Here is a 17,497-nt window from a genome sequence, read left to right as displayed (position 1 = left end):
ACGTTTTTTGCCATTTTTATGCCTTATTATACTATGATGTTTTTTTGAAATTTTATGCCATACTATACTATGACGTTTTTTGCCATTTTTATGCTCTACTAGAATATGTATTTTTTTGGCATTTTTATACCTTACTATACTGTGACGTTTTGTGCCTGACTATACTATGACGTTTTTTGCCATTTTTATGCCTTATTATATTATGACGTCTTTTGAAATTTTATGCCATACTATACTATGACGTTTTTTGAAATTCTATGCCATACTATACTATGACGTTTTTTGCCATTTTTATGACTTAATATACTATGACATTTTTTGAAATTTTATGCCATACTATACTATGACGTTTTTTGCCATTTATATGTCTTACCATACAATTATGTTTTCATGACATTTTATGCCTAATGGACAATCTTTTGTGATATATCATGGATTAGTATGCTAAAATATCCTTGATATCATGCTATACCATGAGCTTGTGATGTAGAAGTATTGTGGTACAATGGTCAGGACTACAGCCTAACACTGACAAGGTCATGGGTTCAATCCCTGTTTTGGGGCTTTACTGTCCTATGATGCTTTTTGGCATTTTTATGCCTTACTATACTATGACGTTTTTTGAAATTTTATGCCATACTATACTATGACGTTTTTTGCCATTTTTATGCTCTACTATAATATGTATTTTTTTCGGCATTTGTTTGCCTTACTATACTGTGACGTTTTGTGCCTGAATATACTATGACGTTTTTTGCCATTTTTATGCCTTATTATATTATGACGTCTTTTTAAATTTTATGCCATACTATACTATGACGTTTTTTGAAATTTTATGCCATACTATACTATGACGTTTTTTAGAAATTTTATGCCATACTATACTATGATGTTTTTTGACATTTTCACGCAATAGTACAAAATGAAGTTTTTTGGCATTTTTATGCCTTACTGTACTGTGACGTTTTATGCCATACTATACTATGATGTTTTTTTGCCATTTTTATGACTTAATATACTATGACATTTTTTGAAATTTTATGCCATACTATACTATGACGTTTTTTGACATTTTTATGCTCTACTATAACATGACTTTTTTTGGCATTTGTTTGCCTTACTATACTGTGACGTTTTGTGCCTGACTATACTATGACGTTTTTTGCCATTTTTATGCCTTATTATACTATGATGTTTTTTGAAATTTTATGCCATACTATACTATGACGTTTTTTGCCATTTTTATGCTCTACTAGAATATGTATTTTTTTGGCATTTTTATACCTTACTATACTGTGACGTTTTGTGCCTGACTATACTATGACGTTTTTTGCCATTTTTATGCCTTATTATATTATGACGTCTTTTGAAATTTTATGCCATACTATACTATGACGTTTTTTGAAATTCTATGCCATACTATACTATGACGTTTTTTGCCATTTTTATGCTCTACTATAATATGTATTTTTTTCGGCATTTGTTTGCCTTACTATACTGTGACGTTTTGTGCCTGACTATACTATGACGTTTTTTGCCATTTTTATGCCTTATTATACTATGACGTTTTTTTAAATTTTATGCCATACTATACTATGACTTTTTTTGAAATTTTATGCCATACTATACTATGACGTTTTATGCCTTATTATACTATGATGTTTTTTTGAAATTTTATGCCATACAATACTGTGACGTTTTTTGACATTTTTATGCTCTACTATAATATGACTTTTTTTGCCATTTTTATGCCTTACTATACTGTGACGTTTTGTGCCTGACTATACTATGACGTTTTTTGCCATTTTTATGCCATACTATACTATGACGTTTTTTGAAATTTTATGCCATACTATACTATGACGTTTTTGCCATTTTTATGCCTTATTATACTATGATGTTTTTTTGAAATTTTATGCCATACTATACTATGACGTTTTTTGACATTTTTATGCTTTACTATAATATGACTTTTTTTGGCATTTGTTTGCCTTACTATACTGTGACGTTTTGTGCCTGACTATACTATGACGTTTTTTGGTAATTTTTATGCCTTAGTATACTATGACATTTTTTGAAATTTTATGCCATACTATACTATGACTTTTTTTGCCATTTTTATGCCTTATTATACTATGACGTTTTTTGAAATTTTATACTATACTATGATGTTTTTCCATCCATACCTTCAGCTGTAACACAGCCAAAATGATCAGCAAATCAAAAAAGAAAAGTAAAGAAAATGTCCAAAAAATGAAAGAGGGACCCCTGAGGGTTAATAAATCCCATAAACGACTATTTAAATTACCACTATTATGTTTTTTTATGTGCTAAATTTAACATTACTGGGCAAGAGAGCAACGCGACTAGAAGTTACAGCGAGAGAGGGCTAGTAGCTTCTCCTCAGTCTCAGCGGAGACCGTCACAACTTCATTCACTATTTTAACAAAACAAAACAAAAAGCAACGAAGGAAGCAGTAAATGGACTTACATATTTAAGACCTAACTAAATGTAATTTAAGACCTAACATGCGGCTAATGTAAAGCTAGCAGAGCTTGGAGAGTTGGTTATCTGGTTGCTAGGCGCACGCAGGCACGCACACAGGTCAGAAGCTGCCGTTGCCATGGCAATGTGAAAATCTGCCCAGAATTTGGCTTCTACATGGCTTCAAACAACTGCAAATTATGAGAAAACCGTTACTTCTTTTCATAAACCGAAAAGACCGTGCCATACACTGAAGTCAATAGTTTCTACAGTCTCTATTTTATTCAGAAATTCCTTAAAATGAGTGCGTAAGCTCAGTGTGAAGACAGAGAGAGATTCTTTTGAAAAAAAAAGACGATTACATTAGGTGTCAATGAGAGTGAGACCGGTATTGCTGCCGGACTCTGCACCCCCGTTTAAATTTTGTGCAGACCCTGTCTGTCAAAGTTTTATGAATCCCAACAACTATGTCTACATTTTCAGAAAGAATTATTTGTCTCCTTTTTACGGTTTGGCCGCGAGCTCGAGTTAAAAATAAAAATAAAGGTTATTTTTTACTGCTTTACGCACTCTAGCCAACTGACGCTTTCACTCTAACTTTGAAGAAAAAGTGATTTGCACTCCTCCTTTGAGTGCTCACAGTGTGAAAAGTTTACATGTTATGTAAAAACAGTTCTGTCTTTTTGAGAGAGCAGAAGTTTTCCTCCGTTTTATAGTTTGAATCACATTTCTACGTGCAGGTATGAGAGAGCTGGGTGACTCAGAAAAAAGGTGCAATTTTGTAGAAAAAAGGTGGGTTTCTAAAGAAAATTCCAATGCATTTCTAATGCATTATTTATTCCCAGTTTTTTGGGAATAACTTTGGGAAAAGTTGGAATTTTAACACCAAAAGTCATAGCACCCCTTTCGGGATCAAGACGCACGTTTTGATGTATATATTACCGGGGTTTTCTCAAAGCTGCGGGACGGGTTACGTGCCGAAATTTGGCGGAAGAATAATAAACCCGAAACAGAATATTAATAGATGCTTCGGGGCTCTGCCCTCCTCTCAGCTATTCTAGCTGTAGAGGAGTGCCTCGGAGCTGAGCACCCGTGGCACTAATTAAAAAGTCACGGGATGGATACAAAACCATTTCAAAGTCGCTGAACATCCCCTGGAGTTCAGGTAAATCCATCATTAAGAAAGACGTGTAAATCTGCCTAGAGCAGGCCGTTCCTCACAAACTGAGTGACCGTGCAAGAAGGAAACTAGTGAGGGAGGCCACCAAGACACCTATGACTACTCTGAAGGAGTTAAAGGCTTCAGCAGCTGACATGGGAGAGACTGCATATAACAACTGTTGCCCAGCTTTCACTAGTCAAAGCTTTATGGGAGAGTGGCAAAGAGAAAGACACTTTTGAAGAAAGCTCATATTAAATCTCGACTAGAGTTCGGCTAAACTAAAGGCTTGTAAAGGTAGCGGGTAAAATGAATGCAGCAAAATATAGGGAAATCCTGGAGGACAATCTGATTCAGTCTGCAAGGGAACTACGACTTGGGAGAAGATTTATTTTCCAGCAAGACAATGACCTGAAGCATACAGCAAAAGCTACAGAGAGGTGGTTTAAAGACAAGGTGAATGTTCTGGAGTGGCACAGTCAAAGCCCAGACCTCAGTCCAGTAGAGAATATGTAGGAATGTGTGTGTGTAGGTAGGTATGTATTCATGTATGTATATGTGTATGTTATGTATGTTTGTACAGTACAATAGCAGCAGGTAGGACTCACCAAAATGAAACGGTGTAATGTTTGTCAAACCTGTTTTAGTAATAAAATTTCCCCAAACTTGCAAAATATAAACAAACAGCAAACAAGACAGTCTTTTTTTTTATTGTCAAAATTGTTGAAATATTTATTTAATTGAAAGACAAGTATGTCAACTCAAATAAGACATTTTTAAAACCTTAAAAAAAAAAAACATACAAGGGGACGTAACATTTTGCTGATAAGAGAAACAAACGGTGAAGAAAGTGCTTTTTCTTAAAAAAAAAAAAAAAAATCCTCATGTTGAAACTAGAACATTCTCAGAAGCATCAACCTCGAATCACGTCTTACAGACTGAAGGTTGTGTTCCTCCTCTGACCTTCAACCTCTCCGCTGCTCTGTAATGAGGTTAAAGGGTCTCAGGTTAAAATGCCTTCAGCCTTCTGCTTCCTGTTTCAGTCTTTATTCCTGTCGTGACATCACTGTAATGAGCCCTGATTGATCTGTCCATGTAAAAAATATGAGGGACCTCTGACTCTTTGATATTTACAATAGTGGCGGCCGCTCGCCTACCTGCCATGTCGGGGGCACTCGAAGGTCTTGATGAGGATTCACCTTTTCCCAGCCGGAGGTGGTTCAAAACAAAAACATAGTCCAGTGCTGCCGTCGGTCTGTGTGAACTGAGGACTCTCATCCCAGAGAAACTAGAAGTGGCTGTTTTGGCTATTTACCACGTTATTTATGACATTTTTAAAGACCAGTTTATTCTTTAATAAACACGACATATGAGGAGTTCTGATCCTCACAGATTTAGAGAGAAACACCAACTACAGTTTCAACAAACTTGACATGTACAGTATAGTGTATTTGTTGTTACAGGGCAATGTTGTAAGTCCCCCTGGTCTCCACTGGAGGTCAGCAAATGTCCTCAGCCAGTTAATGTGTTTTTGTAAGGTTACAGAGCTTTGGTTAATGATCCCTTTCAATAGTCATGTGCCTTTAGTTTTCCAAATGCAGTAAGTCATATGTTTGAAAAATGCGATCTGTTCCTCAAAATTAATGTCTGCCCTCAAATATATATATATATATCTATATATATATATCTATATATATATATATATATATCTATATATATATAGATATATATATATATATATATATATATATCTATATATATATATATATATATATATATATCTATATATATATATATATATAGATATATATATATATCTATATATATATATATAGATTGTGGCTGTTAAACAACATGGTGTCATTGAATTTGAAATAAGAGTTTAAAATGTTTAAACCTGGAATTTGTGACTTGAATCTGCAAATCATGTCTCATCTGAGCCTGTGTTATAATTATAATTACTTAGTTATACTGCAGCGCAGAGTTAAGGCTGAGGTGGAAAAGTTGGTGCTTTAATTAACAGAAATATAATAACGGCTGATGAAAACAGATATTTCAAACATTAATATTCTCGCTAACGTCCTGTACAACCCTTAAACTTATAAGGTGCCCATTGTGTGTATCCTTCCTCATAAAACATTTGCAAAGTATTTTAAATCGTGCATTTACCAACTAGCAGTCGTCTTCACTGTGGGTCTCTGCGCAAAATGTGGACCCACTCAAAAACATTGCTCCGTAAAAGCAGGTTCTTTATAAACAAAAGCTCTGATATTACGGATGTTGTCACTTTTATAAAACTCAAATCATCAAAAATCTATAATTTAAAAAAAATAATTAATTTCTAGCTGGGTGAGACAAAGTCTTACCACAATAAAGAGCAGAGGGAGCAAATAATGTAATTTTATGTTTATTAATATGTAAATAAAAATCAACTGAGGGAATTGAATAAAAATATTGAGGGAATAATTTATAAATTAAAGGCACAAATGACATTTTTTTTAGGGATGATTTATCAAAACGTCTTTGCTAATGTTTATGGAGGATGAGCTTCAAAACTTTTACAGATTTAATCTGATAAAAGTTGATGTTTTGGTTCAGAACTCTTCATGTTTCAGTAGGAATGAAACTCTTCAGTTCATCTAACAAATTTCTTTTTGACTGACGTCAACGTCTCAGACCGACACGCAGATAAAAAGCATCACGTGTGAAACTGCTTCTGTCCGGGATGAATCCTTTAACTCATCTTTTCATATAATTTTTAATCATATATTTCTATTTTCCTTAATATGCTTGTTGTGACTCTGTTTCACTCATGATAATACAATGCGTTTTTGTTTTTTTTATATTAGCAAATATTCAAGAGCAAAACATTCTTGAACGTCTCGTCATATACTTCTAAAAGAGAAACAAAATAAATTAAATCAGTTTCTTTTTGTACATACTTACATGATATGAATTTATGTATTGTTCCGCTTCTGTCGAAGCGTTTGTACGGAAAAATAAACGGAGTTAAAGGCTGCAGCTGTTAGTTTGTGAAAGTTAGCACACTGCTTTCCCGCTGAAATGGGACGGACACTTCAGGAAATAATGTTGAATTAAAAAAAAAAACACTTACGCTTACAAAACAAAAGAAAAAACAATAAACAAGCTGACATGAAACAAATGGTTAGTACCTCATCGTAAAATCTAAGGGCAGCTGCGATCCGCCCCCCTCAGACCCCGCCCTCGTATCAAAACATATCTCACACTTTGTAATGGTTGATATCGTAAAAACATAAAATATCATTTTTGCCATAGTTTGTTTTGTTTATGTGTAAATATCCTTTTCAAAAAAATAGCCTAAACTTTTCAGAGGACATGTTAAAAACAAACAAACAAAAAAAACTTAATGGGAAAATATAGAATGAGCCAAATGTAGTTTTAAAAGCCAGAATCTTTGCTACGGTAACGATTGTCCTTTTCTGCCTCACGATTGCCTCTTGTCAGTAAACAGTCGGCACAGATGGGGGGGACTACTTTCTTGCCCTGGAAGGAGGTGGCCGCACTTCCTCTCAGGCTGAGTACAAACTGAAACCACGGCCTGAATGCTAATGTTAACCTAAATATAACCACTTGAGTTTTGCCTGAGAGACAAATTTCAGGGCAAAAAAGTCATGAATTCCTCCCGCTATGCCAGGAACTCCGCCTCAGACTCCGGGTGTTCTTTTTCAGGCCTCAGGAGCAGACAGCCTCAATAATCCTTCATCCACCGGGGGGAGGGGGGCTGGCTACATGTTGTAAGCCACATAGATGGGGTCCAGCTGGTCGGCCAGGAAGCCGTCACGCAGGTGCATGCGCTGCTTCTCGCCGCGGGAGTTGATGGGGATGACGCCGATGTCGACCACCACCACTACGCCCACGATCAGGTAGTGCTCCTCCAGCACCACGTTGGTGACCAGGGGGACCAGGTCCAGGGCCTCCTGCTCCGAGCCGTCCAGCTCCACCACCACCACCAGCAGGTTGGTCCACGTGAACACGGCGCTGGAGGCACAGAAGAAGAAACCACGGACATGGGAATGTCTTTTTTTGAATACATTTTTTTACAGCAGCTTCTTTTGATGCACCAAACGCACATACAATCAATCATGTAATAGGTATGGTTATGGTAATTGCTGGAATCTGCAATTAACAATTATTTTCGTTATCAATTAATCTGAACGTCACAACTTTTCAAAACCAAAGGTGACGTCTTCAGATGTTTTGTTTTGTTCGAACAAATGTCTAAAAAGTTGATCTTATAATGAAAGATTATGAAGAAGAGAGAAGCTGGCATCAAAAAATGTTTGATAAAAAATGAAAAATGTTTAATCAATTATGAAAATAGCTGCACACATTAATGATTAATCAACTAATTAACTTGTGTTGCCGATGTCCGTCGTGTTCCTCACCACTCTGTGATGCTCTTGTGCGTCCTGATGACGGACGTCTCGATGTCAATGGGGTGGTAACGCATCCCTCTCAGCTCCATGGCCTCTTCCAGAGCACCGACCACGTACAGGGCGTCATGACGCTCTACACACACACACACACACACACACACACACACACACACACACACACACACACACACACACACACACACACACACACACACACACACACACACATACAAACACACACACACACACAAAATTCCACTTTGAATTGAGAATAAAAGAAACTCATAAATCATTTAAAATGACAGAATACTTGTATCTGTATTGTGTGTAGGTTTTTGCCAGCATATATCTGTCTGTCCTCTGATCTCCGGCTTCTTTAGACCTTCACAGGCGACTGACCCACAGTTTAAGTTTGTATGTTCTACAACCTCAGACGTGTTAATTCATTAATTTGGTTGGAAAATTCTCACTGTCAGTAAATGATGTAGTGACCAAAGGGCTTATCCCTCCACAGGTTCAAGTTATTTTCTCAGTGATCATAAAATACAGTCATGAGATACATTTCCTTGTATTTGCTGCAGCCAAAAATATGATTTCAGATTCCAGTTACTCATTTTATACCAATATCCCACGACAGTTTGAATTCCAAAATTGAAACAACATTACACTGAGTCAGATCTGTTTGTCAAATAGGAACATCTTCACCAGCAGTGTTTAGAGCATCATGGGTAATGCTGTAATGGATCCCTTCAAGCATTTCAAACCAGCCCTGAAGCTGTTTAACCCTCCTCTCTGCCATATGAAACCATTAGAGGTCAGCTTCAGCCCCGTCAGTCACACACTGACAGTATTCGAGCAGCCGGCCGCCACGCCCTCACCTCCGCTGGCGTCTGTGAGTTCGGTCCTGCGAAGGAAGCCCAGGTATCCGGTCCGAGCCCAGATGGTCTGTGTGTCCCCGAAGCTGAGTCTGGAGTTGAAGTGGTCCGACTGCAACGCCTCGTCTCCGTAGACGGTGAAGTAGCCGCTGGCGTTGTGGCCGCTGTGCACCCAGATCTACAAACACAGACCACGTGGAGCCACAGTTAGATAGCCACTGTGTGAAAATGGGAATCTGACTCTTATAAAAAGAACAAGGTCTAAGGAGACAGTGAAACTACTGCTGCAACAGCTGATTACATTTTCAATGAATCAATGAGTTGTTTATGTCTATAAAGAAAAAGTCAAATTGTTTTCCTGTTGCTTGTTTCGTTTAGTTTCTAATGAGTCACAGGAACATTGGAGAAGCAGAACAGCAGCTTAAAGTGATTAATGAATAATTAAATGATTTAAAATGTAAAATTCTGTCAAGTAACTAATCCAGCAAATAATATGAATTATTGTCTCAATTTGCCTACTGTAAGAAATTTGCTTATAAATGTATGTTTTTATTTTCTAAATATTGGAAACAAACTAGTGTTGATAACTCTGTGGTCCAACCAGTATTTAAATGAATCTGAATTTCCCACTTCACTGTTACAGTTTTCTGTCTTTATCTTGACTTGGGTAAAAAGTGATTTGTGCTTCAAGCTCAGACAAACCTCTCCCAGATGTGACTCTCCCATTGGTCCCTTGGTCTCTGGGTTGGCGATGATGATTCGGACCCCGGGTAAAATCTGTTCAAAAAGAAAAGAGCACAGTGAAAACATCTGCATCAGCATTTCAAATATTTCAACACTTCACCCAAACACACACACGAAAAAAAAAAAGCCTCACCTTCCCAGACTCCATCAGTGGAAGGCTGTGTGGTGACCCCCTCTCTACTAGTCGGACCCTGTGGAGCAAAAAAAAAGTTCGAGCATTAGAGAAAAAGAAGAAAATATTCAATAAAAATGTAGAAAATATAAAACACAAAATATATAAATACATATTTTATTTATAAATAATATATGTAAAATATAAATATAATATCAACAAGTCATTTTATGTTTTTATTTCTTTTCTTTTTTTACTTTTCAGAAATGTATTTATCTAAATGAAATATATTTATATTTGATTATTTTATTATTGTTATTTTATTTATTTTTCCTCTGGTTAAAAAAGGACAAATAACTGTCCTTCCTCCTCTGAATAAAGTATTTAACATATCACAGTCTGTAGTTTTGGAGGATTTGATTTCTACATTAAAGACTGTCGACCCGCTGCAGGGAACAAACCTGAGGCATTTCAGAGTGGAGTCTCTGTTGTACATTCGATTTGCAAATACATAATTTGAGATGAAATAACAAAGGCCACTGGGGAATAACAGTAATTATACTTTTTGTTTTGACCACTACAGTTAAAATAAAATTATTGATCCCCGAAGGAGAAAGCGACAGAAGTGGTTCGTCAGATTAGAAACAAGAAAGTCTGAGCGTCTCTGGCATGAGAGCAGATGTGCTTAAATCAGCAGTGATTACATGTAATCATGAGCGCTGACAGTTATATTTATACACAGCAGGACTGAGCAGCCTCGCCGCTTCATGCACTCCGACTTCTCTGGAGGGAAATGACAGCGGAGCGGTCGCAGACACCAGCTGAGCTACGTAATGATCAGCTGGAACAGAGAGCTGAAGTTTCCCTCGACACTCTGGGAAACTTTCGGGGCTGGTTTCAGCTCCTGACATGGTTAAATTTACATTTTACAGTTTGGGCTGTGAGCTGGCGTCTGGCTGAGCTGAGGTAGGCCTCAACATTGTTCCTTTAATCCCACCGGACCACCCTGTCAGGAGATATTTGAATACATTTTAGTTCAGCTTGTTATCCAGGAGATGCTGACCATCTCTCCCGCCTGCAAACCGACATGAATACTGACGCTGAGCTCCGGTTGGTTCATGGAGTCAGACTTCTCAAAAATAAATTCTGGAGAATCCTGAATTGCTTTTTGTGGTGTCACCCAGCATGAAATGTGACTCATACTGGGTTTGATGGGCTTTTAAAGTGCATCTTCCTCAGACTGGAGGTGTTTTAGAGGAGGAGAGGGTGACAGCCGCGGCGTCAAGCTGACATGACTGAAATCGTCACATTGTATTGGAGAAACTTTCAGCGTCTCATTATATTCTAACCTTTTACTATCAGGGCAGAGTGACGGTTCTCAGCTGCAGATCAAGTTTCGCATTACAATAAGAATCTTGAGCATTTATTTATTCTCCACAAACACAACTCCCCACTGACGCTGCCCGGCAGACGACAGGAACAGAATATACTTAAAGTCTGGGTGTGAGAAACAACCGACTCCTTGTGGGATGAAAATTCACATGAGAACAAATGGAGATCTTTTTACTGAGCCAAAAACAATCATTTCATAAATGTCAGCTGATGATGCAAAAACACAAAAGGAATCTCACAACTAAAGCAATATGGAGAAATGTTCCAATAACAATGAAGTAAACTGAGTATGTGGTTTGGTTTAAACTGAACTTTTCTTTCTTTCTCTGGAAATCAGCAGCTGCTAATAAACACAACTCAGATGACCAAACCCAAACAGCTGCCTGTGTTTTTCTCTACACTTAAAACTAAATTACATAACCCAACTGTGGATGTTCCCTTGAGATTATTAGGAAATGATGGAGTTTTAAAAATCCATTTTCGCTGCTTCACTTGAACTACAACCACTTTATTTTTTGATTTTTACATTGCACATGTACAGAACAGCAGAACAACTACATTGCATTGTATATTGTTATATACAGTATTTCTATTTTATCTCATTTATTTTAGATTCTGTTTCTATTCTTACTTTAGTTCTTATTACATTTTTCCCCTTGCGTTGCTATTCTTTTGTGCTATTGTGTCAAATTTGAATTTCCTCTTCAGGGGATCAATAAAGGTGCACCTTACCTTATCAATACGGTACCTTTAAGACAGTCCTGCTTTGTTCAACTCACCTGTCGTGCCGCAGCGCTCTCATATCAACGTACACGGTCGTGGGGTCGGGTCCTGAGGTTCCCTGAGAAACGCCAACAACAACAGAGTTATACACTGCAGGGGTCACGCAGCAACGTGTTTCTATGCATCTACTACCATTACACAACTGCGTGACAAGACACGTCTACCGCTACAACCACTACAGCTACGTCTACTCCTACCAGGCTGCAGAGGATGCTGCTGCTCGTGCATTAGTGCTCACAGAGACAAGCTTTCCCTTCACAGCAGACGGAAAAGCTTTGGGGTTTGAGAGTGAAGACGGGAGCCCAAAACTCCTCCACAACATTCATCACAAAACGGTGGAGAGGACAGTGTGGGAGCGACAACAGTGGTGGATGATTTATGGAGGAAATCAGCAAAAAGAAAAAAACGGATTCAAAATTTGTTAAAAAGAAGATACCGCAACAGTGACAGAAGCAAACCAACACACTTTCTGAAACTGACGTGCAAATGATAAAAACTGTTGTTTAGAGGAAAGAAAAGAGGGAAGAGTGAAACTAAACCAGGGGAAAGAAAGATGGAAGAGCGGGGTGATGATGACGTAGTTTACATCCTGGTACATAAAAGCTCTTTAGTGGCAAAGCTCGACACATCTGCCCTGGAAAAATACACACACACGTGACAGATATCGTCTAAATCTCTTCATTAGTTATAAGCTGAACGTTTGATTGTGAGTGAGAGTGAAAATTTTGAAGAAAAATGAAGAGAGAGAAAAGGGAAGAGATGAAGACCCCCCCCCCCAGTTTCCGACCTCTCTCTTCCTCCACCATCCCCCCCTCCTCTTCTCTCTCAGAGGTGATTCGGGATAAAAACAACAAGAGCCCACCACCCACCGGACACACAGCAGCAGCATGCTGGGAGTCAGAAGCCCACACACCCAGAGCACAGAACGGCAGGTGTAGCGCTACACGTGCTACAGCAGACCCTGGATCAGTAAGTGTCCGAAATGGATTTAATGACTTTTCTTGGAAAATCTGGTCTGGTCTGGTAAGATGGAGGAGAAGCTTTGTCCCAACTCAGAGGCTGGATCCTCCAAAGTTCGCATTTCTGGACATAATCTTTTGTAGCATGATGATAAAAGAGGCTAATGATTATTTTCATTATCAATTTCTCTGTCATAGTTTTTGACATCTTGAAATCGATCTGTCTGAGTAACAGGCCAAAGACTAAAGTGTGGAACCAAGAGTTTGGCTCTTTTGCTTTTATTTCTGTCGATCAACTCAATCAGTTGACGAATCCAGACAGAGATGAAATGATGAAAGACTGAGCTGCTGCAGAGAGTGAAACCCTGAGTTGAAGGTGAAATCCAAGATGTGAAACACAAGGAATCATCAGATGAAGCCTTAGTTTAAAAAAAATAAAAATAAAAAATAAAAAATACTGCGTTTACAGTTCAATATTCTCCTGTTTTCTGAAACTATCTAAACCAGTGGTTCCCAACCTTTTCCAGCTCATGGCCCATTTGACACTTGAAAATCTCAAAAGATGTTGGTGGCTCACATCCGACCCTGTAACAATATGGAGGCCAAATAATGGCACAGAGCACATAGTCACCATCTGTCTCCATTTTGATTATTTGGTTTTTAATTTCTCCTGTTTTTGCCATGGATGTAATCTTATAGCACATTATCAGACTGAGATAAAGACAAGTATAAGATGTGCTTTGGTGACAACAACATAAAATCATTTTGTTTTCACAGTGATAGGAACTTTTATGTTGTTGTCTAAATATGAATGATAAATATGTAGTTTTTAAATATCATTGTATTTTAAAACATTTAAAAACATTATATATTATCACATCTTTTCAACAACACTGTAGCCATGTGTTTGGCAAATGATTCGTCGGCCCACTCGCAATGCCTTTGCGGCCCACCAGTGGGTCCCGGCCCACAGGTTGGGAACCACTGCTCTAAACCTCAAGCTAAAGCCAGCTGATGAGTGATGTGCTGACAAGAAGAGGGTGTGGTGGTGGTGGTGGTGGTTGGGCGCGGGGGTTGATGGTGGTTCCCTACCTGGTCGGCAAGCTTTCCCAGCCTGTGAGGCTACAGCAGCAAAGAGGAATGGAGGAGGAGGAGGAGGAGGAAAGTAAAGGGGGAAGAGGAGGGAGGAAGGGGGGAGGGACGGAGGGAGGGAGGGAGGAAGGAAGGAAGGAAGGAGGGAGGGTGGAGACAAAACCAAGTATGAGACATGTGGGCGGGGTTATGCATAAAACAAGGAAGGGAGAGGGAGGAAAGAACATCAAGATGGGAAACTCAAAGAAACAAAACAAGCATCAAGAACGTAAAGATGTTTCAGCCAAATGTTAGTTTGGTCATTAACAGCAGCTGGAGGGTGATTGGTTAATTCAGAATACTGCCTGTATTAGTGTCTTTACAGCATCAAGGTATACTGACTGACTTATTTCAAGTTATGAGTCATGCGGTTCAAACTGCTGCTCAACAAACTGATGGATAAATGATTGTTTATGTTAAAAGTGTAATAATAACTGTAATAATATTTCAACATTTCTTCATAGTGACTTTCATTTTCACCGTATCTCATCATTCCTGTCTACAAAATAGTCAGCAATATGTAAATTTAATAGAAAGTCAGACAATAACTTTAATTGGATCCTCTGGAGCGAATGAAAAATAATCCTTTTATTCCTATTCAAACTTTTCTTTGGGTTTAGCAGAAAGAAGAAAAGTCTGTAACTTGGGGAATAACCTCATTTGATCCAGTGATGGCTGAAAATCAAAGCTGAAATGTAAAAGCAATGATCAGCTTGAAATGGACGGATGAAACTGAACCTGAGAGACATACAGAGAGAAGGCTGGATGTCTCAGAAACCTGTTTGTCTGGATGAGAGACAGTTAGACAACAAAAACGATGGTGGCTTTTTCTAACTGTTGAGGCTGTTATTTCTCTGCGTGACTGAAAACCACACATCTGCAAAAGGCTTATCTGTAAATTCTTGCATCAACATCAGTTTTTTTTTTTTTCTACTTCAGAGACAGTAATCAACAAGTTTCAGGTGCTCAGCTGTTGTTAGAATCATTCAGCTGATTAACAAGGCAAGAACAACCAGAACTTCAGCAGTGATGGGCGAACCGGCAGACTCCAAACTGTAGAGTGTGAATACCAACTTCAAAGTTGTATCTGTGAATCTTAGAAAAAAGGGAGAGACGAGGCCACTGTCCCCGAACGCACCAACTTATCAGTGAACTCACCATTCTCTACATGTTCTCTAAGTGTTTACCTTGTTTCTGTCAGATGAGAAACAGAAATGCAACCAGCCCCAGAACAACACAAACACCGAAACTGAGCGGCTTAAAAAGATACAACAACTTCTTTTGTGGAAAAATCTTGATGGATGTCATACCCACAGTCAGATGAAGATTAAAAAATATGTAAAAAAATAAAATAAAATCTAAATCACTTTCATCTCTGTGTGTCCAATACAGAGATAGGCCCAGGATGTGTTCAGAGTAGCTTAGCACAAAGACTGGAAGAGGGAGGAAACTGTTAGCTTCCATCAAAATGAAACAATCACACATTCATGGGTTTTTAGAATTACTGATTTTACGAAAATACAAAACAAATTATAAATAATACAAACAAATTATTAACTAATATAACTAATTATAGTACAACGAGCAACACTGTGCTGTGTGCCGACGAAAAGCTAGTGGTTTCCTCCACTTCGTATTTGTACAAAGTAAAACTCAACACATCATGGACATAGAGAGTCTGTCATGTGTTCATCTGACTCTGGATAGGAGAGGAACACCTGCTTGTGCCTTGGAGACAAAGAGGATGCACAGGTGTAAACACAATCACTGACTCAGCTTGTTGTCATTTATAAGCTCATCTCCAGTTAAGTGGAGTTTCTGTTCTCTTTACCCGAGTATAACAGAGCTAATAGGCTTTTACTGGAATTTACCTTCGAGATCATTAGACACTTATTAAAATAAAAATCCCTGCTAACAAAAAGCTCATCCTCAGCTAATCTATAAACAAACAACAAAAAAAACAGATCAGCCCTGAACAATCAGCTGATTTATCGCTCATCATAAAGAATAAAAGCAGCTGGTTTGTCAAAGGTGAACGCACAGTTTCGACATCAAACCTCCAGCCAAGACATGTCCTCAGTCTCTGCGGGAAAGTGAAATGGAAGCAGAGAAAACCAGGAGCACTGACCTGCAGGCAGATCGCCAGGTTGACCCTGCAGCCGAAGGAAGTGCTGACAGCTCGAGGGTGGAGCCCCAGGTCCTTGAAGAGTTTGGAGAAGGACTGCGTCAGGGCTATCCTGGGACGCTCCTCTGCTACAACCACACAGGTCCTCACCCGAGACAAGTCCAAGCCTCGAGCCTAAAGGAGGGCGGAGAATGAGAAGCTGTCAGATAACATTTTCAGAGAGTTTACTGTTAGGTAAAACCATTATATGTACAGCAACCACCACCTTTACCTTGAGTGAGTCGGTCTGCAGGCCCAGGCCTTTGGTGCAGAGCTCCATGACGCTGTAGGAGCAGAAAGTGTCGCGGACTTTGTACTGACTGACAGCGGACAGCCACAGAGCCGGGTTCACCTCCAGCTCGGACGGAGGGATCAGGATGGACTGGTGACCTGAGTACACACTGCAGAGAGAAACCACACGAGCAGACTGAGTGTGGGAACCCAACACTTACACCCCAGATGTCGGGATTCCATCAAGCACCTGAATGCACCAACAAGAGACGGCGTTTTTAAAACTGCATCATCAAGTGACGACAACTGAACTTAAGAGTTTGAAAGATGGAAATCAACTAATATATTGCAGATGCTGTTCCCAAGGTGAAGAATCGATGTCTGTTTGTGAAGTACGAGCTAAACCAACACTACAGCTTTGATCCTTTTTAGAGACTAATTATATCATTACATTAGATGTTGTATTGACACCTTGTGGACAAGGTCTGTGTGACTTTCAGTGTAACTAACTGATGTTAATCTACAATATGTGGTATTTCTGTTATTCTAGAAGCCACAAACACACCTATTGTAAACCTGTACAGCCTTCTATCAAAGTACAAGAAGCATCTTCTCAACATCAACATCATTTCAACAGGTGTCAAACACCATCACAGGATGAACATGTGAAGGGGCTCATTCAAGCTCAAAGAAGTTCTTTAAGATGTTGGATTCTGACACTGTTGCTTTGCATTAATTCTGTGTGTTTGTGCGTGTGTGTGTTTATGGGTGTGTGTGTGTATGTGTGTGTGTGTGTGTTTGTGTGTGTGTGTGTGTGTCTGACCTGCAAAGGCACCAGAGGACGAAGCCCAGGCCACAGTACGGGTCCAGACAGATGGCGACCTCTCTGGACGGGTAAAGCTCACACTGCAGCTTGATGGAGCGGCAGAAGGCACTGGTGGCTGTGTGAGACATCTGCAGCACATGTGCACACACACACACACACACACACACACACACACACACACACACAGAAAAAGGTAAAGTCATAATTTGCTCCTTTTT

The 17,497-nt window shown here is 38.8% G+C and overlaps 1 protein-coding gene across 11 annotated transcripts in view; it reads right to left on the bottom strand.

Annotated features, from left to right (window-relative positions):
- Positions 1-5,446: 5,446 nt before the first annotated feature.
- LOC130178837 (disco-interacting protein 2 homolog C) overlaps positions 5,447-17,497 on the bottom strand; it is a 204,267-nt gene continuing 192,216 nt past the window's right edge. For 6 of the 11 annotated variants that reach the window (XM_056391365.1, XM_056391366.1, XM_056391369.1 and 3 more), the window contains 10 exons: positions 17,277-17,407; positions 16,455-16,623; positions 16,187-16,357; positions 14,020-14,049; positions 11,965-12,026; positions 9,815-9,872; positions 9,640-9,714; positions 8,941-9,115; positions 8,072-8,195; positions 5,448-7,664 (listed from right to left, as the gene is read on the bottom strand). In XM_056391365.1, the coding sequence (XP_056247340.1) occupies positions 7,412-7,664; positions 8,072-8,195; positions 8,941-9,115; positions 9,640-9,714; positions 9,815-9,872; positions 11,965-12,026; positions 14,020-14,049; positions 16,187-16,357; positions 16,455-16,623; positions 17,277-17,407 (1,248 nt within the window). In that variant the 3' untranslated portion in view covers positions 5,448-7,411. Of the gene's footprint in view, positions 7,665-8,071; positions 8,196-8,940; positions 9,116-9,639; positions 9,715-9,814; positions 9,873-11,964; positions 12,027-14,019; positions 14,050-16,186; positions 16,358-16,454; positions 16,624-17,276; positions 17,408-17,497 lie in introns of all 11 variants that reach the window. The other 5 variants (XM_056391368.1, XM_056391373.1, XM_056391375.1 and 2 more) reach the window with 2 other exon arrangements.

The sequence above is a fragment of the Seriola aureovittata genome, chromosome 12, assembly GCF_021018895.1.
Source record: "Seriola aureovittata isolate HTS-2021-v1 ecotype China chromosome 12, ASM2101889v1, whole genome shotgun sequence".
Taxonomy (NCBI): domain Eukaryota; kingdom Metazoa; phylum Chordata; class Actinopteri; order Carangiformes; family Carangidae; genus Seriola; species Seriola aureovittata.
Note: the sequence above shows the minus strand (reverse complement) of the source record. Positions and strands in the feature narration are given on the sequence as shown.